At 38.5% G+C, this 27611-nt stretch overlaps 1 protein-coding gene across 1 annotated transcript in view; it reads right to left on the reverse strand.

Annotated features, from left to right (window-relative positions):
• LOC126162473 (ATP-binding cassette sub-family C member 12-like) overlaps positions 1 to 27611 on the reverse strand; it is a 516794-nt gene that overhangs the window by 430975 nt on the left and 58208 nt on the right. The window contains exons 5-6 of the mRNA XM_049919007.1: positions 25723 to 25870; positions 20086 to 20285 (exon numbers count right to left, since the gene is read on the reverse strand). Coding sequence (XP_049774964.1) covers positions 20086 to 20285; positions 25723 to 25870 — 348 coding nt within the window. The remainder of the gene's footprint in view (positions 1 to 20085; positions 20286 to 25722; positions 25871 to 27611) is intronic.

Raw genomic sequence — 27611 nt, forward strand, 5'->3', positions numbered from 1 at the left:
TGCAGTGCCTGCAAGATCACATATAATTCAGCATCAAAGGCAGTAAACTCTCATGGCAGTCAGACCTTGAGGACTCCATTAGGGGAAACAAGAGAGCAACCAACAAATTTACCATGTTTCAAATCATGTGTAAAGACAGCTGTATATTTGTGGTACTAGTGCAATCTTTCCTGTACCACACCAAATCTCAAATTTCTCTGGGCCTCTGCAGTAACTACAGTGGCAAGCAGCTAAAACACTGGATTTGAGATTGTATGAGCTTGGCACCAAGTGACTCCAGCACACACTGCATGTGGATCACAAATGGCAATGTTGCTCATGGACGATTGGAGAAAGGTGTCCCAGAGGTGAATTAGCAACAGTATGGTATGTATAGGAAGTTGGAGCTATGAGGAACTTATATGCTTGACACACCTTGAGGAGTTTCCATCTAATGGTACACAGCAGTTCTCCAGCCTCAGCACAGAGTCTGGGTATGGGGCTGATCCCGTAAGCAACGGTGGCCAGCTTATTCCCCTCATGGTGGATAGCATCAACAATCTTCAGGTAAGAAAGCTTCACTGATGCATACACTGTGCACCCTAAGTCTAGCCTTGAATGCATGAAAGCTCTATAAAATAGGAGCAGATATGCCCTGTCTGCTTCCCAGTACCTGTGGCTGAGCCTTCTGGGTTCTGGCTTTCAGATCTCCAGGTGAAGTAATTATGACAGTTTGGAGTCAAAAATGAGACTGAGAAACGTCACTGATTCTTGAAAATGTAGAATGGTACCCCTCACATGCAAGTCAGGTAAATTAAAAACATGATGAGAATGATTAAAATGAACACTCAGACACACTTATCTGCAGAAAACAAAAATCTGCCTTTGCAGCCCACTCCTCTAAGTAAAGTAAGTTGCAAGCAATGTCATTTTTGTAACACCAGAGGAAGAGAAACAGAAAATATCAAATTCATCCACAAATCACAAACATTGTATGGGACTCTGTACTGTACACATGATACTGATTAATGCTACGGCAAAGAGGGACATCATTCTCTTGCTCAAAATAAGTTGACAGCATGTCGCCCACACATGACCTAAAAAAAACTTCTGAGACAGGAAACACCATATGAAGATGGGAAGGCAGCCACAAAAGCCTCATTGACTGAGCTGCATGAGAATACTGTGCCTCAAAGTATGGGCGCTGATGACCACGCTGTTTAGCGCCCGTAAACTCCAAACACACACACACACGCCTCAAAGTAGTGTCATACATCTTACTGATACCAAAGAATACACCAATACAGTGACGTTTACTTAGGAAAGCCTACTGAATAGGTACCTATAATATGATGAGGTTGTCAACAGTGGATTGAAATCTCCAGAATCCACACTGAGAGCAGCTAGAGTTGCTTGGCCTCTAATAACCAGATCACATAATGGTTAACCATTTGCTCCAGACTTTCCTACACAGCTTGTTAAGATGACACTCTGGTAACTACTGAACGTTGGCAGTCCTTTCCTGTTTTGTTTCTCTCCACAAGTTGGGAAAGTGACCCATCTACCACATAAAATTAAAACATTTGATGCTATTGGCAAATTTCGAAGCATGCAGTATTAGATTTGGTCATGAGCAGGTGCAGTTTCAGGCAATGCCAATTCCAGCTCCCACACAGAGATAGGGCAGTTGTAAGACCCAGAATAGTGGGATCTTAAGTTCTACTTGCCCCTATCTGAAGTTACATGGTAGTGGCAAAATGCCAGATCCTGGCTAGCATTGGCAGTAATTATTGCAAAATGCTCTACAGTTGTCTGAGCAATCTCTCCGGGACACCTCTTTTTCAGTGCTGGTGCTAGGGCAAATGAATGCATGTACTGGAAATCATATGGATGGCTTCCCACACTTTTGTAGAACAACTGAAACAGCTGAAAAAGTCCAGGAATGTTTGCCATGACCTTTCCTTGCTCTCCTTAATTACATGTAGTGTCTTGGCTCTTGTGACTCGAAAGGCTGTGGTATAGTCTGCTGCTGGCAGTATTCAAACCACTGAAGAGCCACATGCCTGTAACTGATTGTTAAATGGTAGTCACCAGTCCACCAAGGCACAGGTTGCCTAAGATGACTTGAAGAGTTTGAGATGTATAAGTCAAAAGCTTGTTGGATCACTCAAGTGATGTTGTCCACTCACTCCTGGACACTGTCATGGTGTTCCACACAGCCATCTGGCTGAACAGCATCCACTTAGCACTGTTGACCAACCATTTTGGTGGCTTCCATTCAAGCATTCCTCCTTCCTGTAGTGGATCCACAGATAGAAGTGGTCACTAAAATGAAGATCATCAGTCACTTCCCACTGCGCTGAGTCTGCAATGGCTGGAGAGCAGATAGGAAGGTCAGTGACTGAGGATGACATAGTGGCAGTTAAGAAATGAGTGGGACCCCTGTGTTGAGTTTGCACATCTCCTGAGACATGTCTCCTGGAGCTTGTCTCCTGGAGCAAGTATAGTTTGAGCTGCAACACATTATGGGCATTGAAATGACTCAGTAGAAGAAATGGTTGGGGGAGTTGTTCAATAAGGCCTGTGACAACCTCAGAGTCTATCATATGCTGTGGAGGTAAGTACAGGGAGCAGATAATGATATTGTGACCCATATGAATTGTTACAGCTACTGTTTGTAGGCCAGTAACCAGGAAGGTGAGAGGAGAGGAGTCGAGTTTCTTATTGACACACAAGCAACCTCTCTCTCGGCTCTTTCCCCAGTCAGGTCATCTTTTCAGTGGAGTGTATAGCCCTGTAGCCCAGGGCACAGTCAAGACACAGTCCACATTCTCTGTGACACATAACATTCCACCACTATGCAACACAGTGGTTGCTGAAGCCTGCCCAGAACTTACAGTAACAGAGGACTGGGAGTTCTTACCAGCCCCAGCTAAGGAACCCTGGGGATGCAGAAATGAAACAGTCTGAAAAGTTTTAAGAGAAGGTATCTGATATTTTAGCATTAAGTCAGCATTTGTTTACTTGAATACCTCGGCTAAAGCTCTATCATTTTTGTAGAGGTGGGTCAGTCTATATTTTAGTAGGGTCACTTAGGTTAATTGGCTGAGTCTGTGATTGGCAGTGACATCTGCAACAAACTCAAGTTTATTTTTCTAAATTTTGTGAGTCTTCAGAGACATCAGGGATCTAGTTGCTATGGCAGTTTTGGGGGTGGGGAGGGGAGGGGAGGGGAGGGGAGGAAGGATGTGGGCAGTTTTTACACCAGCAGGAAATCAGAACCACTTCTTTGGGCCCATGGTCATGAAGCTTGTAAATCAACAAACATCACTATCTTCTGGTCCTATAGCCCAGTGAGGTATCTTGAGGTGAGGGAGTGAAGGAATATGCCTTTGAAGTCTCTCTTCTGTCCTTTTTTGGCTTTAATCTTCCCAGATTTCTTTCTTTTTATGGCATATTGTCTGTTACTCTCAAGGAGGAAGCCATACACATGGCTAGCTGATATGACTCATATTTGGGAGGTTGCTTGTGTACAACCTAAAATAAAAGATTCTAAGACATTTTGCTCAAAAACCTTATTTTTAAGAAAAGCACCCTTACATTTCATGGCATGCAGTAGACTCAAAATTGATGGTATTGATAGATAATGGAACACTGAGTATTTTTCATCATTGAATATGTGGCCTGCAAATGTATATTTTCCTAGAAATCAATGAAAGAAACTTTTTTGACTTCAGCTTACATATCCGCAGGTGTGGCAGGGAGCCTTAAGGGTGGCAGGGAGCTTCAGTAGGAGTGAAGGGTGAAATTAGTCAGAGAGGGAAGAGGGAGGCGGGATGGGGGATGGGGGATGGTGGATGAGGGATGGGGAAGGGGATGGGGCATGAGGGGGGATGGGGTGAGAGAGATAAAGATGGCCAATATTAGTCTATCATATAATTACTATTATCTAGTTAAGAATGTAAGTGAAAAGTTAGGGGAAGTACAATGTAATTTGAATGACAAAGTATCCTAGTGGTCACATTTGTTTGAAACTAAATGCCACACAGTGGTATTGTGACAGTCAAACTATGGAATGACACAATCCTTAATGACACAATTCCAGAACGATGATGCTGGGGATAAAATTTCTGTCTTTTCATAAATCATGCAATTTCCTGTATTCAGATAGTGTTCCACAATTGCCAACTTTTCCATTTGATGAAGGCATGTATGACGCTGATGTTCATCACAGCATTCTTGTAGTGTGCAATGTGTCTGACTTGGAGTTGATAGTATTTAGTCATTTGATAAACCTAGTGTGGAATTTGCACAACATGATCTGGCAGCAAACCGGTGAAGACAATTTACAACATATCTGCTTGGAAAGCTTGAAGAGTCACATTCAGTACCTTTACAGGGAGGAGATGGTGAAGAACATATGTGAGTTTGACAAGTTACGTCGCAAAAGAGATAGATTGTTAAGCAGCCTTGCATTTTCACTGAGATGTCATGACAAGCAAACCATCCCTATGTTTGCTAAATTTAAACATTGTATAAATTCTGCAGCTGCCATCAGAATTAAATGACAGGTGAGTGCAGCACTTTTGAGAGAATGGGTGCACTATACACACCAGGAATTGTGCTTGGTGTCCAGACAATTACTAATGCTCCATCTGAAGATTCAGTGAGCCTTTCAGTGGTATCCTGGAACTGGGTAGACAGTGCCACTTGAGCAGTGGCTGACTGGACTGAATGACAAGCTAAGGTTCATCAAATGACTAAATACGATAGACTCAAAGCCTGAATGCAAGAAGACATACCAAGAAGATGTACCATGTTTAATCTCATGGAGAAGACTTTGACACCAGGGACCATTCCCATCCGAGATATGATTAGTGGAATAGAGCAGGCTGTTTTGAAACTTCCTAAGGATGCTGCCAAAGAGATTAGGCATGAGACATGCTGCATCTTGACTTAAGCTTTCCCTAAGAGGTCCAGTTTTAACATCACCTCAACTGAAAGAAATACTCCACGAGAATTGAGAGGAGACAAAGACATCTTACCTGCTGACAAAGGAAATGCTACTGTGCTTATCTCACGCACAGAACATAACAGAAAGATATACAAACTTCTCAATGATCCTGCAAATAGTAAATTAAAAAGTGATCTGATGGGTAGGTTTTAGAGAAAAACTTTGGAACTCATCAGGAAGAGCTTGAGTCCAGTGCAAGTCACTAATGGTTTGCATCAGCGGACTGCAGTTCCTCCTAGACTCTACGGCCTACCCTAGATCCATCAGAATGGGGTGCCTCTCCATCCCATTGTAAGTAACATAGGAGCACCTACTTATTTTGTTGCCAAATATCTGATATCACTGTTGGGACCTCTCGTAGGCAAGTGCAACCATAATATTCGAAACTCTGAAGGTTTCATAGGCCACCTGAAAACTCTTAGATTACAATCATCAGATCTTTTAGTAAGTTTCAATGTTCTGTCTTTCTTATTTACAAAGGCGCCCTTGCATGACTCTTTGGAGCTCATTAGCAACAAGTTAGAGGATGACATAGTAGTATTATTTAAACACGTGGCTTACTTCAACATATTTCTTATTTCATGTCAAATATTTTGAAAAAGTGGACAGGGCCACCATGGGAAGCCCTCTGTCTCCTGTGGCAGCCAATTATTTTATGGGGGACTTTGAAGAAAAAGCACTACCATTAGCCACTCTCAAACCTTCTTGTTTTCTGCGGTATGTGGATGATACATTTGTCGTGTAGCCACATGGACTTGATACTCTACCTACATTTCTTCAGCATCTAAATTCAGCCCAAACAAATATAAACTTCACAACAGAAGTGGAAAAGATGGTATTTTATCTTTTCTTGATGTTTTGGTACAAAGGAAAGCAGATTGACCCTTTGGACACAGCATCTACCGCAAGCCAACGCACACAGATCTATATCTGCAGGCCACAAGCTGCCAATGATCTTGCCCTGAGGAAATGTGGTGTGTACAAGATTCCTTGTCAATGTGGGGCAGTGTATATAGGCCAGACATGCTGCACTATACAAGAACACTGCAGTGAACTTAGCATCATACATGCCTCCGTCAAGCGGTAAAGTTCGCAATTGTGGAACACTGTCTGAATACATGACATCGCATGACTTATGAAAAGATGGAAATTTTATTCCTGGCATCATCTTTCTGGAATTGCAACATACAGCCAATAATCTCATCAACAGGGATGCAGGATTTCAACAGAAAACAGCCTGGAACCCTGCAGTGGTTGCTATTAAATCACGACGCGAAAATCAAGACTCTCCGATAACAGACCCATCACAACATTGGTCTAGTACCGTCTTTGGTGAGTAACATCTGACCACACTGTTAGCAAATGCAGCATACTGTGGACCCGCAAGAGAGCCGTTCCGCGATTTTCAGCAGAGGATATTTGAATATGGCACCATCTCTCTGTAAATCATAGCGCATTTGTGATTTCCATGCCTGAGCATTCTTTGTGGGGATGTTCTAGTAATGGGGCATCAGTGTGCAGATACCATCAGTCATACCAAGCCAACAACAAGGTTGAACCAGCTGAAGATGGACAGTTGCTCCGAGGAAATATTGTGAAATTTGCACATCGTGATACAGTGGCAAACCCTTGAAGACTATTTACAACAAATCCACCAGGAAAGCTTAAACATTTTTTATTTATAACTGTGTTACAAGTGATTACAGACAAGTTAAGGGAACATGTGGAACACCAATAAAAAGATATTGACATCAGTTACACAGTGAGACAACTTGGTGATGCAGTTACTGCACATGTACACTGATGAGCCAGAACATTATCATCATCTACTTAATAGCTGCTATGTCCACCTTTGACATGGATAACAGTGGCGATGTGTTTTGGCATGGAAGTAGTGAGGCCTTGGTACATTGCTGGAGGGAGTTGGCACCACAGCTGCACACACAAGTCACCTAATTCTCATAAACTCCTGGGAGGGGAGGGCGGGGGGGGGGGGGGGGGGGGGGCAAAAAGCTCTGACACTATGTTCAGTCCCACCGCAGACATGTTCAATTGGATTCAGATCTGGCAAGTTGGGGGGCCAGTACATCAATTAGAACTCACCACTGTGTTCCTTGAACCAATTAATCACACTTATGGCCTTGTGATGTGGTGCATTATCCTACTGCCATTGGAAAACATGATCATCATGAAGGGTTGTATGTAGCCTGTAACCAGTGTACAATACTCCTTGGCCATCATGGTGTTCTGCACAATCTCCAATGGACCCATGGATGCCCATGTGAATATTTCCCAGAGCATAATGGTGCCACCACTGGCGTGTTGCTGTCCAGCAGTACTGACAAGGAGCTGTTCCCTACAACCCCCTCCCATTGGTATGATGAAGAAGGCATCGGTATTCATGAGACCGTGCAACACTCTGCCACTGTGCCAATGTCTTGTGCTAATGGGCACCTGGTCATTTCAGTCATAGTCGTGGTGTTAACATTGGCACAAGTATGGGTCATCGTCTGTGGAGAACCAGTGTTCGGAGTGCTTGGTGCACTGCGTGTTCAGACACACTTGTTCTCTGCCCAGCATTAAAGTCTTAGATTAGTTCCATCACAGTTTGCCTCCTGTCCTGTTTTGCCAGACTGCCCAGCCTACAGTGTCTGACATCTGTAATTAGGGGCGGCCGCCTAACCCCACAACGTCTGTATGTGGTTTCACCTTTGTTTCTCTACATGTTGTAGACATTCACCACAGCACTCCTTAAACACCTGACAAGTCATTCAGTTTCTGAAATGCTCATTATGAGCCTATGGGGCATCACAATCTGCGCGTGGTCCAGCTCATGTAGATCACATGTCTTCCTCATTCTACACACACACACAAACTCACACACACACACACACACACACACACACACACACACACAGCACATTCACTGATACTACATGCACCATGTGTGTGTATGACTAGTAGCCATTTCTTGCCAGGTGATGCTGCTATCACCTACACAGGTTTATATCAATCTACTATTGATATAAACCTGTCAGTGGTCATAATGTTCTGATTGATCAGCATAAATTATTAAACATCTTCATCTTCATCTTCTCTTCAGGAATAGGAAGGAATTGTCTGTTACGTTACCCATCTCTGTCAGGATCTTCCTCTGTCTCTTCTCCCATGCACTTATAATATCTTGCCTTTAAGGGAAGTCTCTCACTCTCCATTCTGCGTAGATGATCATTCCATTTTCTTCTGTAATCTTGAATTTTATCATTGAGGCTAAAGATTTGCAGTTCTTCTCTAATATCTTGATTTCTTAGCCTTTCTTCTCTTGTGCAACCTATAACACGTCTAAGGAATTTCACTTCTCGTGCCTGAATCTGGCTTTCTTGCTTTTTGGTAATCACCCAGGTCTCGCTTCCATAGAGCAGTGTGGGAACTGTAACAGTTTTATAAAATTTAATTGAATGTGTTTCCTGGTTTTGTTTTTTACGTTTCTGTTAACTGTTCCACATACCCGGCTGAATTTACTAAGCTTAATTTCAATTTAAATTGTAAGACATTTCCAGGGGCAGATGTGGACTCTGACCACAATCTATGGGTTATGAACTGTAGACTAAAACTGAAGAAACTGCAAAAAGGTGGGAATTTAAGGAGATGGGACCTGGATAAACTGACTAAACCAGAGATTGTACAGAGTTTCAGGGAGAGCATAAGGAAACAATTGACAGGAATGGGGGAAAGAAATACAATAGAAGAAGGGATGAAGTAGTGAAGGCAGCAGAGGATAAAGTAGGTAAAAAGACAAGGGCTAGTAGAAATCCTTGGGTAACAGAAGAAATATTGAACTTAACTGATGAAAGGAGAAAATATAAAAATGCAGTAAATGAAGCAGGCAAAAAGTAATACAAACATCTCAAAAATGAGATTGATAGGAAGTGCAAAATGGCTAAGCAGGGATGGCTAGAGGACAAATGTAAGAATGTAGAGGCTTATCTCACTAGGGGTAAGATAGATATTGCCTACAGGAAAATTAAAGAGACCTTTGGAGAAAAGAAAACCACTTGCATGAATATCAAGAGCTCAGATGGAAACCCAGTTCTAAGCAAAGAAGGGAAAGCAGAAAGGTGGAAGGAGTATATAGAGGCCTATACAAGGGTGATGTACTTGAGGACAATATTATGGAAATGGAAGAGGATGTAGATGAAGATGAAATGGGAGATATGATACTGCATGAAGAGTTTGACAGAGCACTGAAAAACCTGAGTCGAAACAAGGCCCCAGGAGTAGACAACATTCCATTAGAACTAATGACAGCTTTGGGAGAGACAGTCCTGACAAAACTCTACCATCTGGGGAACAAGATATATAAGACAGGCAAAATACCCTCAGACATCAAGAAGAATATAATAATTCCAATCCCAAAGAAAGCAGGTGTTGACAGATGCGAACATTACCGAACAATCAGTTTAATAAGTCACAGCTGCAAAATACTAATGTGAATTCTTTACAGACGTATGGAAAAACTAGTAGAAACCAACCTCGGGGAAGATCAGTTTGGATTCCGTAGAAATATTGGAACACGTGAGGCTATACTGACCCTACGACTTATCTTAGAAGCTAGATTAAGGAAAGGCAAACCTACATTTCTAGCATTTGTAGACTTAGAGAAAGCTTTTGACAGTGTTGACTGGAATATTCTCTTTCAAATTCTGAAGGTGGCAGGGGTAAAATACAAGGAGCGAAAGGCTATTTACAATTTGTACTGAAACAAGATGGCAGTTATAAGAGTCGAGGGACACGAAAGGGAAGCAGTGCTTGGGAAGGGAGTGAGACATGGTTGTAGCCTCTCCCCAATATTATTCAATCTGTATATTGAGCAAGCAGTGAAGGAAACAAAAGAAAAATTTGGAGTAGGTATTAAAATCCATGGAGAAGAAATAAAAACTTTGAGGTTCGCCGATGACATTGTAATTCTGTCAGAGACAGCAAAGGACTTGGAAGAGCAGTTGAACGGAATGGATAGTGTCTTGAAAGGAGGATATAAGATGAACATCAACAAAAGCAAAACGACGATAATGGAATGTAGTTGAATTAAATAGGGTGATGCTGAGGGAATTAGATTACGAAATGAGACACTTAAAGTAGTAAATGAGTATTGATATTTGGGGAGCAAAATAACTGATGATGGTCGAAGTAGAGAGGATATCAAATGTAGACTGGCAATGGCAAGGAAAGCGTTTCTGAGGAAGAGAAATTTGTTAACATCGAGTATAGACTTAAGTGTCAGGAAGTTGTTTCTGAAAGTATGGAGTGTAGCCATGTATGGAAGTGAAACATGGACGATAAATAGTTTAGGCAAGAAGAGAATAGAAGCTTTTGAAATGTGGTGCTACAGAAGAATGCTGAATATTAGATGGGTAGGTCACATAACTAATGAGGAGATATTGAATAGAAATGGGGAGAAGAGGAGTTTGTGGCACAATTTGACTAGAAGAAGGGATCGGTTGGTAGGACATGTTCTGAGGCATCAAGGGATCACCAATTTAGTATTGGAGGACAGCGTGCAGGGTAAAAATCATAGAGGGAGACCAAGAGATGAATACACTAACCAGATTCAGAAGGCTGTAGGTTGCAGTAGTTACTGGGAGGTGAAGAACCTTGCACAGGATAGAGTAGCATGGAGAGCTGCATCAAACCAGTCTCAGGACTGAAGACCACAACAACAACAACAATTTCAATATCTCTGCTGTAGCCATATTTAATTTCACATTTGAGGTAACTGAAATGGTTTACTTGCTCTAAAATCTTCTGATCTATCACTGTTTTGGTTCTGGTTGCTTCTTTCCCCACGAAGGCCATTGTCTTAGTTTTTTCTTTTGAAATTTCCATGTTAAATTTTGCACTTATCTGTTTTAGCAAGTAGATTCCTTTTTGAAGGTCATCTTCCTTATCTGCTAGGATCACTGCATCATCAGCATATAGCAAATTATTTAAAAGAATGTTCCTGTACAGGTAGATGCCTTTCTGAAATTCTGATTTCCATATATATATATATATATATATATATATATATATATATTATTTCATCAATGTAGACATTGAACAAAGTTGGAGAGATGCAGCAGCCTTGTCATACCCCTTTGTTAGTTGATATCTGATTAGTTATTTTACCATTGAGATCTAGAGTGATTTTTGTGTCTTGATATAAGCTTTTTATTGCATTTACTAGATGCTTTGGATATCCATGATTCATATTTCCCAAAGTTTCTGTCTATTGACACTGTCAAAAGCTTTTTTAAAGTCAATAAAAGCAATGTGTGTTTCTTTATTATACTCTCTCTGTTTTTATGTCATTTGCTGTAGAATACAAACTGCATCTATTGTGAAGCGTCCTTACCTAAAACCCATTGTTCCTCTTGCAGTACTGATTCTGCTACGTTTTTAATTCTTGTATTTAAAATCTTAGAATACACCTTGTACGCTGAGTCCGGTAAATTTATTCCTCTGTAATTACTGCATAGGCTTTTATCTCCTTTTTTTAAATTGATATCACTCTCGGCTAGTCGTTCAATTTCAGTTTCCTCTGCTGTATGATCATAACACAATACGCTGTAATGCTTTATCCATTGTTCCTCTTCAATACTATTTATTTGTATCTTCTCTCTTTGTGTTGTGTTTAAGGTTTTTAAAATCTTTGTTGTCTTCCGTAGATATCATGTTCGATATTATAAATAAACCTATCTCAGTGTTCCTGATGTGCTTTCCTTACTATGCATTTAATGCTATTTCTTTTCTCCTTATAGCATTTTTTGTTCTCACTAGTGGTATTTCTTAAGTATTTTATATAGTATAGTATAGTTAGTTTATATAGTATAGTTATTAAACAAATTATTATTTATTGTTGTTGAAACATTAACCAAAACAGAGTTTTTTCTAGATGTGCACAAATTACTAGCAGAAGCTTGCTCCATTTGCAATAAGTACCATGCAATAATTATAAATGCAAATAGATATTGTTATAATTATTAAAGTTAACAGTGTTTGGTTTGACCAGTATAGTACTGTAATAGTATGCAGAAGCCAATCATACATTTGGCTTGAGCTAGGCCATCAGATCAATACAAGTATAATTATCTTTTTCATGATTGTGGTGAGATTTTAGGTGATCAGACTGCCACAAACGTATAGAGTGCTCAGCATTTGTGTATTTCATCCTTTGCATACATTTCAGTTATTGCATGGAACTTTTACAGACTCCATGTGCAAACTGTAGAACTGTTATTAGTGACAGATTTGTGAGTGTGAATAGAGCTTTTCTTACATAGCTGGTGATTACCATAGTGACTTATTTGCTTTAAGAACTTTAACAGCACACAGAACATTGGCTGTCGCTCTGCTCGCAACTCATTGTTTTATTTATTTTCATCAGTGATTGAGAAACTCTTATTCATAATAGAATTCTATGGCCACAATTTGTACATTATTTCTTTAGGGTTTCTTTACTTGAAATAAACATTGCAAATTAATATTTAATTCAGTGCATTTTGACTACATTGTTTTTCCTGTGGAATAAATCATTATTCTGTTAATTCCTTGTCTGTGTATTTTGAATACTTGCTTGGTCATCAAGTTTACAATTTGGTTGACTATTCTGCATGACAAATGCATTTTATTTTAATTGGCCCAAAAGTGCAACAGTGTGCAACAGAACACTTGTAGAGCAATGAGTTATGTAATTATATAGGTTGCATACTTGCCCATCTGGAAGACAACTATTACGTTTGCATTCAGTTGTAGCAAACAACATCAAATTTAACGTCACTCTTACTCTCCAGGAGCTTTCACAACAGCACATATGAGGACAGGCCGTACTCTCTGCACAACTGCCAAATTGATTAAGCAAGGGTGACCACAGCATAAAGTTTATAATTTGGTTGGCTATTCTGTATGACACATGCATGTTATTTTAATTGGGCCAAAAGTGCAACAGTATGCAACAGAACACTTGCAGAGCAACGAGTTATATTGTACCTCTTGGTGCTCACAGAAATAGGAGAAATAGGTGGAGGAAAACTGAAAAAATTTAGACTAAAAGTCCACCACTGTTTCTCAATCACTGATGAAAATAAATAAAACAATGAGTTGCAAGCAGAGCAATAGGCAATGTTCCATGTGTTGTTTATTGTTGAAGCTCTTAAAGCAAATAAGTCACTATGGTAATCACCAGCTATGTAAGAAAAGTTCTATTCACATTCACAAATATGATATTATCAAAATCTGTCATTAATAACAGTTATTCTCATGGCACTGTTTCAACCCCAGTCTAATTAGTAGGTGGAATAGATGGCACAGACCTTCACAGAAAAGGAAGAGGCTGCAGAAAAATCTGTGCCATTGGAAGACTTAAAAAACAATATTTATAAAGAAGAGACATTTAAAAATTGAATAATATACATTTTTCTCATGTATCCGTATTATAATAATTTCTCTGTGTAAGTTTCGATAGCAAAGAAATATAACAAAATGATCTAAAGAGATGACAAGATACGCTCTTTTGTTAATTTTTTAGTCGTCTTCACTTCTTCTCTTGTCTCGGTTGTGCATAGACAGACACCTTGTGAGTGCTGGCAAATGTAAGCATATTTGTACTAATTAAGCAGATAATATATTGATTTAAAATTATTGTTCTCTTTTAATTTGTAAGAGGTGATCCCGATTTCATCTCCGCCTTCCTTGAATTAACCTGCATTCGAGTAATTTACAGAGCAACAATTGCAGTGGCTGATGCAGCCAACAACGCCATTATGTGGCGATATTAACTTATAAAGATTAGCAGAAGCAAAAAACTTGCCCGCTATTAACATAATATACATTTTTCTAAACAACCACCTGACATTGCAAAAAATACGTAGCTTTAAGATTCTTAGTTTCAGTACAACAGCTGAGAGCCAGAGCCATGACTCTGACTAAAATACAATGGTTAATGGAGGTAAGAAGAAATACTCTCGGTGTGTGTGGGCTGCAATTGTAAATAATGTTGTTGTTTTGGTCTTCAGTCCTGAGACTGGTTTGATGCAGCTCTCCATGCTACTCTATCCTGTGCAAGGTTCTTCATTTCCCAGTACCTACTGCAACGTACATCCTTCTGAATCTGTTTAGTGTATTCATCTCTTGCTCTCCCTCTACAATTTTTACCCTACACGCTGCCCTCCAATACTAAATTGGTGATCCCTTGATGCCTCAGAACATGTCCTACCAACCGATCCCTTCTTCTAGTTAAGTTGTGCCACAAACTTCTCCCCAATCCTATTCAATACCTCCTCATTAGTTATATGATCTACACATCTAATCTTCAGCATTCTTCTGTAGCACCACATTTCAAAAGCTTCTATTCTCTTCTTCTCCAAACTAGTTATCATCCATGTTTCACTTCCATACATGGCTACACTCCATACAAGTACTTTCAGAAACAACTTCCTGACACTTAAATAAATACTCGATGTTAACAAATTTCTCTTCTTCAGAAACGCTTTCCTTGCCATTGCCAGTCTACATTTGACATCCTCTCTACTTCGACCATCATCAGTTATTTTGCTCCCCAAATATCAATACTCATTTACTACTTTAAGTGTCTCATTTCCTAATCTAATTCCCTCAGCATCACCCTATTTAATTCGACTACATTCCATTATCGTCGTTTAGCTTTTGTTGATGTTCATCTTATACCCTCCTTTCATGACACTGTCCATTCCGTTCAATTGCTCTTCCAAGTCCCTTGCTGTCTCTGACAGAATTACAATGTCATCAGCGAACCTCAAAGTTTTTATTTCTTCTCCATGGATTTTAATACCTACTCTGAATTTTTCTTTTGTTTTCTTCACTGCTTGCTCAATATACAGATTGAATAACATCAGGGAGAGGCTACAACCCTGTCTCACTCCCTTCCCAAGCACTGCTTCCCTTTCGTGTCCCTCGACTCTTATAAATGCCATCTGGTTTCTGTACAAATTGTAAACAGCCTTTCGCTCCCTGTATTTTACCCCTGCCACCTTCAGAATTTGAAAGAAAATATTCCAGTCAACATTGTTAAAAGCTTTCTCTAAGTCTACAAATGCTAGACACATAGGTTTGCCTTTCCTTAATCTAGCTTCTAAGATAAGTCGTAGGGTCAGTATTGCCTCACGTGTTCCAACATTTCTACGGAATCCAAACTGATCTTCCCTGAGGTCAGCTTCCACCAGTTTTTCCATTCGTCTGTAGAGAATACGCGTTAGTATTTTGCATCCGTGACTTATTAAACTGATTGTTCGGTAATTTTCACATCTGTCAGCACATGCTTTCTTTGGGATCAGAATTATTATATTCTTCTTGCTCATCATATGGTAGAGTTTTGTCAGGATTGGCTCTCCCAAGGCTGTCAGTAGTTCTAATGGAATGTTGTCTACTCCCGGGGCCTTGTTTCGTCTCAGGTCTTTCAGTGCTCTGTCAAACTCTTCACGCAGTATCGTATCTCCCATTTCATCTTCATCTACATCCTCTTCCATTTCCATAATATTGTCCTCAAGTACATCTCCCTTGTACAGGCCCTCTATATACTCCCTCCACCTATCTGCTTTCCCTTCTTTGATTAGAACTGGGTTTCCATCTGAGCTCTTGATATTCATACAAGTGGTTCTCTGTTCTCCAAAGGTCTCTTTAATTTTCCTGTAGGCAGTATCCATCTTACCCCTAGTGAGATAAGCCTCTACATCCTTACATTTGTCCTCTAGCCATCCCTGCTTAGCCATTTTGCACTTCCTGTCGATCTTGTTTTTGAGACGTTTGTATTCCTTTTTGCCTGCTTCATTTACTGCATTTGTATATTTTCTCCTTTCATCAGTTAAGTTCAATATTTCTTCTGTTACCCAAGGATTTCTACTAGCCCTTGTCTTTTTACCTACTAGGTCCTCTGCTGCCTTCACTACTTCATCTCTCAAAGCTACCCATTCTTCTACTACTGTATTTCTTTCCCCCATTCTTGTCAATTGTTCCCTTATGCTCTCGTTGAAACTCTGTACAACCTCTGGTTTAGTCAGTTTATCCAGGTCTCATTTCCTTAAATTCCCACCTTTTTGCAGTTTCTTCAGTTTTAATCTACAGTTCATAAGCAATAGATTGTGATCAGAGTCCACGTCTGCCCCTGGAAATGTCTTACAATTTAAAACCTGGTTCCTAAATCTCTGTCTTACCATTATGTAATCTATCTGAAACCTGACAGTATCTCCAGGCTTCTTCCATGTATACAACCTTCTTTTATGATTCTTGAACCAAGTGTTGGCTATGATTAAGTTGTGCTCTGTGCAAAATTCTATCAGGCGGCTTCCTCTTTCATTTCTTAGCCCAAATCCATATTCACCTACTACGTTTCCTTCTCTCCCTTTTCCTACTATCGAATTCCAGTCACCCATGACTATTAAATTTTCGTCTCCCTTCACTATCTGAATAATTTCTTTTATTTCATCATAGATTTCTTCAATCACTTCGTCATCTGCAGAGCTAGTTGGCATATAAACTTGTATTACTACTGTCTGCCCAAACTCTTTGCCTTTACAAATGTCTGCTTGTGTCTGTGTATGTGCGGATGGATATGTGTGTGTGTGCGAGTGTATACCTGTCCTTTTTTTCCCCTAAGGTAAGTCTTTCCGCTCCCAGGATTGGAATGACTCCTTACACTCTCCCTTAAAACCCACATCCTTTCATTTTTCCCTCTCCTTCCCTCTTTCCTGATGAAGCAACCTTAGGTTGCGAAAGCTCGCAGTTTGTATGTATGTTTGTGTTTGTTTGTGTGTCTATCGACCTGCCAGCACTTTTGTTTGGTAAGTCACATCATCTTTGTTTTTTATATAATAACTAAAGATTTTTTGCTTTAAAGTGAGCTGACTAGTCGAGAAAATTAATATGAAAAGTTTATTCCACTGTTCAACTTATATACTCACGTTTTAAGATTCAGCAAGTCTAATTCCACTGAAGATTAATATTGTTAAAAAAGAGAACTTCACAAAAGCATTTAATTGTAAATCAAAATTGAATTAAATATCATTTTGATTAAGGCCCACCACATAATTCGGCAACAATCAACATTACCAATCAATTTCTGTAGTAAATAATGAATTAAATTACAATGGCTGATGGACACAAGACCATCTACAGGGCCATGCCATTTTTAGGGAAGAGCCTCAGATCGTTCTCACTCTGCTCTCACTACTGGACCCTCATAATTCCCAGTTTCCAGTCCAAGGCTGGTAGAATACTGGCATTCTGGTGTGGGCACAATCATTTGCGACTATCTGACCTGGGATCTAGCCACCATCTGGAAACCAAAAGCCACTGGATACATGGGATTTCTGCTGAGGACCAACTCTGGAGGTGCTGTCTCACAGGTTGCCTTTGGCATGATCACCTGTTCTGTACAATCTGCGGCCCCAACTTCATCAGACACAACTGCCCCAGTTCTTCATCACCAATGGATCATCCCAAGTCAAGAGATCTCATTTTTAAATAGTTTCCCTCTCTTTCATGTCAGATTTTGTTCAAGTATATTACGGGTACAGATATACCTTTAAATGAACTCATGCAAAATTTGAGCTCATAATAAGCAGTATGTTGGAAACTGTGGCCCTATATTTGAGAAGCTCTTGGACAAGGAGGCAGTGAAAGCAAGCAAACCTCAATGTTTGAATCTTTCTTAATAGATAGGAACCTCTTTTTTTTCAGATCCTCATTAAATCCACATTTTAGATTTAAAAACAAACTTGAATGGTTTAATCATCATTGTGTTCATAAAAGGAATGCTAACCCACTGGAATTAGATCATGGGAGAAAAAGCTGTATTACAGACTCAACAATTTAATTACAATATTTAGAGAGAAATTATGGAAAGATAAATGGAAAGAGTTACAAAGTACCCAGTGTAGATACAACTTTAAACACTTTGTTAATCATATCTCTTCAGCAGCACGACTAATGTTTTTGTTACATAGAGGAAAAGAGATATAATAAAGGACACCTGAAACTGAAGTGTCTTATGACAGGAAGACACAGTTATACTTAATTCAAAGGACATGGAATAAAGAGTCTAAATTCCATTACTGTGTATATCTTAAATAGAATTCAGTTATTATCAAGAATGTGACAAATGTATCATTAATTAAGTATAAAACACTATAAAAAACCAAATATGATATGGAGCATTTTTAAACAAGAAAAGAATGAAAAGAAAGAAAAATGAACTGAGTTCCCAGATAATGTGAGAAGAATGATGACAACCCCAAATGGCTTCACAAATCATGCAACATTAAAAAGTAACATGTTGTCTGCATTTGTACAGCACAGCTTTCATTCCACAGTCTTTTTCAATATGTCAATGGAGTATGACATTCAACAGATTGCAGTAACAGTAAAACACTTTTATCACAGTTATCTGTGGGCTTGTTTACAGTTTTGGGAATGCATAGGGTTAAGCAGTGATACAGTGGGCCCATACGTACTACAGCAAGGCCTCCCTCATGGAAGGGTTCTCAGCCCAGCATGCTGATTTTGAAATTTCTTTATCATCAATTGATAATTATTGCAATATACAAATAATATATGACTTTATTCTAAAGCTACATCATTACAGGATGCTTGACATGCACTAATCATGCTCTCATAATACTGGACACTTGGATGATAAAAACCAATATTGCAAACAATCATATTTTTGTTCACGATATGTACTACCAGTTGCTACAGAGATTATGCTGGAAGATCATATGATATCAGCAAATTCAACTTATTATTCTACGTACTTTCATCTCATGATGATTTTCTTCAGAAAAAGTACGGTATTTTCATAAGTGTCTGGCTGGACAAGAAACATATTTTGAGGAGTCCTGCTTGAGTAAAACACAATCTCTAACAATGGAAAGTCCAGACTGGAATATCAACAAGATTATGAAAATGACATATTTGCGATTCAGCATAAAGATGACACATTGAGTTGCAGATAAGCATGATGAAAAGACTGTTATTTATACGCTTTCAGCCAAAGCCTTCTTCAGAAAGGAAAAACACACACACATTCACACAAGCACACATGCACACACACACACACACACACACACACACACACACACACACACACACACAAAAAACCACTATCTCTGGCTGTCCGGTCAGAATTTTTGATTCCGGACAGATGAACAGATGGTAAGAGATAGCAGTCATGTGTGTGTGTGTGTGTGTGTGTGTGTGTGTGTGTGTGTGTGTGATGTGCTTGCTTGTGTGAATGTGTGTACATTTTTATTTTCTGGAGAAGGCTTTGACTGAAAGCTTATATCTAACAGTCTGTTCATTCTGCCTGTCTGCAGCTCCATGTGGCATCTTTAGGCTGAGAAGCAAAACACAATTTATTGTATTTGTCTCCCATGTGGCGTCTTTAGGTTGAGAAGCAAAACACAATTTATTGTTTTTGTCTCTTCAGTTACACATCTTCTGCGGTTGTTACACCATCATAAGTGGGCTTTCCTTGATTCTGCTCAACAGTATATTACATTATTTCTTTTTCTGCCTGCCTTCTGCAATACAGAAAAGATTTTACTGTTTGTCATCTGAAATTTCATTGTTGGTGACATTTATCATGTCAAGCACATAGTTAGTTGTTGATATCTATCAACCATCTTTGAATATTTTATATTGCCCAGAAACACATCTTATGGGCATGCCTTTGTCCCGGTAAGGCTCCTAGAACACATAAGAATTTTGGCTCAGTGTTACTTGATTGTTCACTATACCTTGACTCTCAATACAACCTTAACATTTGTTCATTCTGGGCATGATCTACACATGCAAAAGGGCCAGTAGCCACTGAGTTAAGTTTCTTAGCTCATGTTACATTCACCATGACTGATTCTCCCCTCCATCCTTTCCCATTGACTGGGAAAAATTAACTTTCTTGCTTGTAAGAGACACACTGCATAGATATTACTTATTCTTGTTTGATACTGTAACATATAAAAATATCTACCTCCTTCTGATATGGTCCATCTACTATTAGTTTCACATTGAGATAAAGAACAGACCTGTAGTTCATGCTCCAGCTCCATGAGATAAATATTGATGAGAAAAACTCAGCTAAAGCATAACCAAAAGCAGCATAAATATTAGCTGAAGAAGACTGAAGAGTAGATGACTCATCTGCCATCAGCCCATTTATGGGTGATTTTGTAGTGGTCTTCTCTGGAATGTTATTCTTGCCAGTTGATGTTATCAAGAAGGAGACCTATGGGAAAAAATATATACTAGAATATAATTTCTGTAGAACAAACAATGATATAAGAGATATATGAGGGAAATATATAAGATATAAGAATATTTTAACTATACAGGAGAAGTGAGTTTTTATCACAGATTACATGGACAAAATTTAACAATCCTGCTAGATAACTAAACACAGAATGATGAGCTACATTTTTAAGAAGCAAAATTGTATTTTGTTGTAATTTGAAAACAACAGATCCCCATTGATAGTACGGTACTAATGAATATATTCTTCTGGGTGAATTAGATTCAACAGCAGAAACATCATCTCATTACAGTTAGTACAACTTATTTTTGTGAGAAATGTAAAATTTGGACGGAGAAAATATGTATAATTTTTTTGTACATGAAAGGAAATGTAGTAGTTATTCTCATTACAAATTCAAACCCTATTCACATTTGCTTAAATGTATTGTTATGAAAACATTGTGTAAACTGCACAATGACAAGTACTTTAATATTAATTATTTCTATTCTATGTTTTTGATCAAGAGAACAAATGCAATTTTTATTTTGCCTTGTGCATTTTACAACATCACAAGTAATAGTATTTTACCAAAAAGAAATTTGACGTATCATTCAGATCACTAGACTATGAGATGAAACTGAAATTAAACAACACCATACTGCTGACTGGAATCCTTTGGAAATCAGTAATCGGATTATGATCTGAATTTCGCACACACAATAATTTCTTCACCTTTTGATGTTGCACTTAGATACTTGAATGCATGATGAGTATAACTATCTGTATAACAATATTAGGACCACCTTTTGCATGGAAAACCTCTTTTTCAAGGAACTGAGAGTCACTTCAGGAGAATAAAATAGCTTTAATAGTTCCACCAATACAAATAAGATGGCTAAATAATACCCACTTTCAAAATTGTGGAGACCAGCAATAAGGGCTTTTTCATCCTATGGTTCAACACCATCTTGGAGATTTTGAGCTATATTAGTAGTATCGTTATCGCCTGAAAAGATTCTGTCTTGCTGGGAAAAAAATATTTGCATTCCTGAATTACTACTGCCACCTAAAATGATTTCACAGATTTCATCAGTAACATTTGATTTAAGATTGCATTAATAACTTTCACTGAAAACACCCAAATATTGAACATGAACTATATTTCACAGGCTGGAAGACGAAATTGAAGATTGTTCGCTTTCTACACATATGCAGGTATCCCATGCATTAGGAAAAGTTACATTTTTCCATTTACTAGTACAAAACAAAGCTAAAGAAACTCACCATCAATTTAATAACACTATTCTCAGAAGTTATTTCTAAATATTTTTTTCTTGCGTGTATGGGGTAATTTGGAAGTTTTAAACCCATTCAAACACTTGCCAAATCAAGTACAATAACTCTGTGCCCTGATGTTCTCTGAAATAAACATTGCAATTGTATTGTCCTGTTATGAATGTTTAATGAAGATCTGAAAGTTGTAAAATTATCTTCAGAGGATGAAATTCTGAGTACTTCTGATAAACACACATAATAATACACACAACTATCCTTGCTTTCAAAATATTATCTCATTGCTCAGACAAGAAAGAAGGTAAACTGTGGAAGGCTCTAAAGGAGGGACAGATCACTCAGTTCATAGGATGAGAAGGACTAATATATTGTAAGGACAGGGTCCCTCTCATCCTATGATGAGAGTATCGTCTTTCTGTCCCAAGCAATGAGGTGACAGTTCTGAAGGCAGGGCTAGTTTTGTGTAGTTTTATGTGTCTACGTGCTGTACTCAGAATTTTGCCTCATAAAATTAAGTACAGGTTAGTTTTCACAAGTGGTTTGCACATTTTTACACACAATATAGCATCCTGCCAACTGTTGGATTTTAAATTTTGTTTACAGTGCCTCCTTCACTGGAATACGCTCCATGTAGGCTGCAGTTGCATTTTGTTTATTTGCATCCCACAGGTCTTTAATACTGGTTCCCAGTCATTACCTACTACTATGCAGAGGACTATGAAGAATATGACACATAGAAAACAATAACACAAAAACCTTTCAGTAATTTAAAAACTGAATACATAATAGTGTTATGTCACCATTCATCTTCAGATGACTACAAAAGAAGGATATACAAGTACATCATCACATAACTTGAATATTCATGTTGAATAGTTGCAATTAAATGAATATTTGAGTATTCAAAAGTTTTACTGAAAGAAATTGAGGAACAAGTATCAGATTATTTGCAAGCAATTACATTTTGATAAAAAATTAATGTAAACTAGCTGCTTCTGACAAAGACAGATTATTCTAAGCAAAATAAATCAGAAGTGATTGTTTTTGAACTGTTTTGAGGGCTAATTTACACTATTTAGGCATATACTTAGACATATGAAAGTCCAATTCTTTTACTTATTTAAAAAAAATCAGCACTTTTATGCAGTTTTACACAAATGTCTGTGAGTAGGCAAAACTGTCACAATTTCTAACTAACTTGTAGGATTTAAATTTTCATATGTAGTTTGTACACACATGTGCAAGACAAGCTGTCAGTTCTTCAGCTTTTTATCTCAGAGTCCAGAGTAGTATAACTAAATAACTGTAGCTAAGTATAGTAAAATGAATAGAAGTTTATCTTAAGGGAATATGCTTTGATGATCAGTAATAACTATTTACATTTCTTTGATTTGATCATGACTAGATTTTGACAGTTGTTAAAAATAGCAACATTGATTGCTGTCATCTTACAAAACCTGTTATCATGTTTAAACAATATAAACTCCAGGTAGGAATATCAACAATGTAGGAAAAGACAGATTGCTACTAACCATTAAGAACACACATTACGTTGTAAACAGGCGCAATTAAAAGACACTTCTATAAAGCTGTCACCCACAGCCTTCATCAGCAAAAAAGAAACACACACCATTCATGAATTACTTTACAATAAGTAGCAATCTGTCTTTTCCTACATTGTTGGTATCATGGTTATGCGTGTAGCAGACAGAACACTAGTGCAGTATGTTCCACAACATGGAATGTATCTGCTATTTGTAATTTATTTTTTGATTTGTGTAATGATGAACATGATAGAGTAAGGGAATTGCTCTCTCTTCAAACACCATTTCAAAAGTGGAGACATTCTTACAGCAGATAGCTGCACATAAAATATCACACATTAAGTTCCCTTGTAATGATTTGCATGTGAAGGACTACATCAGTGGGTTTCTATTAGTAGGTCAGGTATGACTGTAGATCAGCAAAATATTGCAATGACCAAAGGTGAAATCAAAAGGAAATAGCTTTTTGTATATGGCTTAGGCGTTCCTGTCTTGCCTAACATTATAAAAAAAAATATTTCATTGATGATAATTTAAGTAAAACATGACCACTATTCACTAAGTCATTTGCATTGTTTTTGAATATATCAAATGAGTCTCTCAACAATAAAGAAATAATCATATGACACTGCTGACTGAGGAACCTGAAGGGGCACATTCAGCCACCTAATTGGAAAGGTTTTGTATTCAGCATGCACAGTGGTGCAGTCCCTCTGCAAACCGTGAGATTTGTGTCTCAACTGTAATGAATGAGGGGACTGTTATGATATTGTATGAAGTTATAGTGTTGTTAATTAATGAAAAGGATGCTGCTGTTACCCTTTTGAACTTCGTTTGGTCCACAGAATTCTACAGAGTAACTGGAGCATCCTTTTCATTAATTAAACAAACAGTTCTGGAGCACATAGAGAAACTGATAATATTAGTGTTGCTTTTTTGTTATCAAAGACAATAAAGGGAAGACAGAGGGGGAGACTCAATGCTGTGATAATTTCTTCCACCACCAGTATTTGAACTGGCTACCTTCAAACTGAGTACCACTGCACCTTCGTGTGTTAGTGACATCAGTTACACAAATCAATAATTTTGCAGCTATAACAGAAAAAAAGTGTCAGGTGTGCTAATCCTGTTGCTATTGTGCAGTTAGAAATATTGTAAATAACATATAAATGATTTTCATAGGAAGAAATTATACAAATTATACAGAGGCAAAGTAAACAACAGACCAGGACAGATACCAATAATATGATGAACAGAAATGGGAAAGGAGAGAGAAATTATGGAAAAGAGAATAAGAGATAGGAAGTAAACATCAAGCATCCAGTGACATAAGGTAATGCATCTCAGAGAACACTATCCACAGTTAATAACAAAAAAGATTACGGAAATGCTAGAACACATTTGCTCTTAAACAAAATAGATTGTAATACAACAGTGGCTTACCCTTGTCTTTGCTGAGGTAGAATAAATTGTAATTGGTAAAGGCAGGAAATAATATGAGTGAGCATAACTGACCATTGCTGGCCTTCAGGAGGAGGAAAGTATAGTACTGCTGACAGACACATATAAAGGTAAAAGAAACACACTATCTAGCTTTCAGAGCTAAATTTCCTTCACTAGGAAGGAGAGACAGAGGGTGATAGCTGGAGGAGGTTAAAAAGATACTGCAGGTCACTCAGACCCCAGGATGAGAAGGAGCCATCTGTAGTGAGGACAATGGTAGACAAAGATTAAATCTAGGTAGTCAATCCCTTTTACTTTTATATGTGCCTCTTGGCAATACTGCGCATTTGATCTCTTGATGTAAGTATTTACCAGAAACTATCTGTCATAATTTACTAATTTACTTGATTGTATTTTCCTTTGATACATGAAGGAAATATGAACTTATAAAATCCTATATTAAAATGAAAAAATGCATGTTCGTTTTCTTTCTTAATTGTATTATCATATGTCAACATATTTCAACATAATATGGTCAAAATAATAAGTCATTAATTAACCAGTGGTAAATCCAGAATGGAATAACAATACAGCCACAGAAGCTGGAGATGGTGATCGTGTGTGTGTGTGAGTTGTGCTGGTGTGAATGTGTGTGTGTTTTCTATTTCACAAGAAGGTGTTTCAGCCAGAAGATTAAATCCTAGCAGACTTTACATTGTGCCTGTCTGTGACTCAACATCTCCACTTTATGTTAAGTCATTAATTACATTAATTTACTTTAACAAAGGTTGCCGTACTGAAAATAGAGATTCAAAATGTGAGTTCAATTCTAAGTTAGTAAAATTAATTTTAATTTTAAGATTATATTGTGCATCTGACACAAATCATTATTCATGCACTCTTTGCAAACACTGAACACAATGGGGGATTACTGAATTGATACAAATAGAAAGTACCCAACAGTCACTGAATTTTTCCTTGATGTCAATGCTGCTTGATTTTGTGTCTGTCAGCCTTGCTCTAAGTGTTTCTACTTTAATAATTGGTAAGGAGGGGGCTCTCTTCAACTTCAAATAATATAAATATAACTACACATATATTTCCAAAAATAACAGCAATTCTAAAATATTATTAGGGATGCTGCTACTTACCAAGCCACTAATATGAATAGATGTTCCAACAAGAAAAAGGAACATGGCCACCAGTGCTCTTGTTTGAATAAACTTCCATATTACATATACCATGGAGTAGTTTTCAATGCCTCTGTTAACTACAGCATTCCAATTAAGGTCATAAAACCTGCAATGTAAATGAAAAAATATTATAATTGAGAATGTATTCTAAGTCAGGTAACTTAGACAGTGGTGGCTCTGCATCAACTGTCATTCATTGTGAATATTTTATGCAGACAGTGAGTCGTCAATGCAAGCTGCCTCAGGAAGCTATGGTGAATAGCAAAATCACCTCATATATGTTCAGAATGTTAACAGTGCTTTTTCCACAGTATTTCAATCATCACCTAAGATATTTTCAGTGACAGCACACTAGTATTTAGTAGCATATGTGATATTACATTTTATAGTAAGGAAAGTTCTGACACAATGTAATAAACCTGCTTTTCTGAAGTACACAGGTGGGAGTTCATTCTTGCAACACACTCTTTGCTCCTGTAACCCTCTTGCCTCAGTCCCCATTAACCCACTGTCCCACACTCCCACCATGACAGACCCCCTTCCTTTGTCCTGTCACACCCTCCCAATCCATGTCGTCATGTCACTATGCACCACATTCCCATGTATCACATGCCTAGCCCATGTGTCTGCCACCTCTCCCTCCTAGATTCCTAGCCAGCAAACCTGCTGCCTCCCTCCAAGCCACCACCTACTCACCACAAACCCCTTTTCCTGTCTCCTGCCTCTCTCTCCCCTACTCAACCCACCCAACACAACCCCCACCTTAAAACCCTCCACTGGCTGTAATGCAATCCCAGCACTGCACCTCTAGCCAGCACCAATGTAGCAACACAGGTGTGTGTGTGTGTGTGTGTGTGTGTGTGTGTGTGGCTCCCCATTTCAAAATTAATTTTAAGAGCCAAAGTTTCTTTTTATTCTGGTGTGCTATCAGTTCATTCATTCACACACCATATATTATAAAATCAAGTTATATACATTAATGAGTAGAAGCAGCCACTACAGGCTATATCTGTAAGGTATACTAACAACAAATTAATCTATGCTCTGTGATCGTATATTTATGTGCTATAATGTTTTATGAGAAATGGTATGAGCAGCTATCTTCAGGTAATGGATGAGATTAGTCAGTGTATAAGACCAACAGAGCACCTGCTGAATGGACACAGACAGGTACGTGCCAAAAGCCCATTCCGTAAATGAGACAGATTAGGTGCCAACTGCCACAAAACACAAGAGGGGCACAGCACATTTGTGTCTCACCTGCAGAGTGTCCTCCCTCCACCCCCACCCCTCCCAACCTCCAATTATATGTCTGATGGGCAGAGGCTCAGATGATGTATATGCATTGTAGTGGTCACCCATTGGGTCACAATTTTTAGTGGGCATGGAGGCTGAGTAGGTGAGATGGTGATGTTACAGGAACAGGAGGCTGAGCTTAGTAGCTGATGTGGGTTGTTGTCACATGCCCTAAAGCACAAGTGTAATATCATTGTCTGTAAATGTGTTTATTGCTTGTGATTTTACAGTAGGGGATGTATGCTCTGGTACAGCAAAAGGCATGCTGTATTGCATACTCAAGTAAAACAAGGAATGTGGATGCAGAACTTTGTCAGCTGAGGCTGTGGTGTATGTCAGGGCACAACAGCAACGTCATGCGGGTAACCATATCAGGAGTCTGTAGCCGAAGGCCTGCCACAGCTCACCAGCATATAGTGTGGCCCACCTCAGAGCTTTCAAAGACAGACATGTGCTACAGCAGCTGCAACAGCTGATCATGGTCAGTGGGTGTCATGGTGGAAGCCCAGAACCCAAATGAGCAACAAAGCATACAGCCAGGGAGGCAGTCT

The sequence above is a fragment of the Schistocerca cancellata genome, chromosome 2, assembly GCF_023864275.1.
Source record: "Schistocerca cancellata isolate TAMUIC-IGC-003103 chromosome 2, iqSchCanc2.1, whole genome shotgun sequence".
Classification (NCBI taxonomy): domain Eukaryota; kingdom Metazoa; phylum Arthropoda; class Insecta; order Orthoptera; family Acrididae; genus Schistocerca; species Schistocerca cancellata.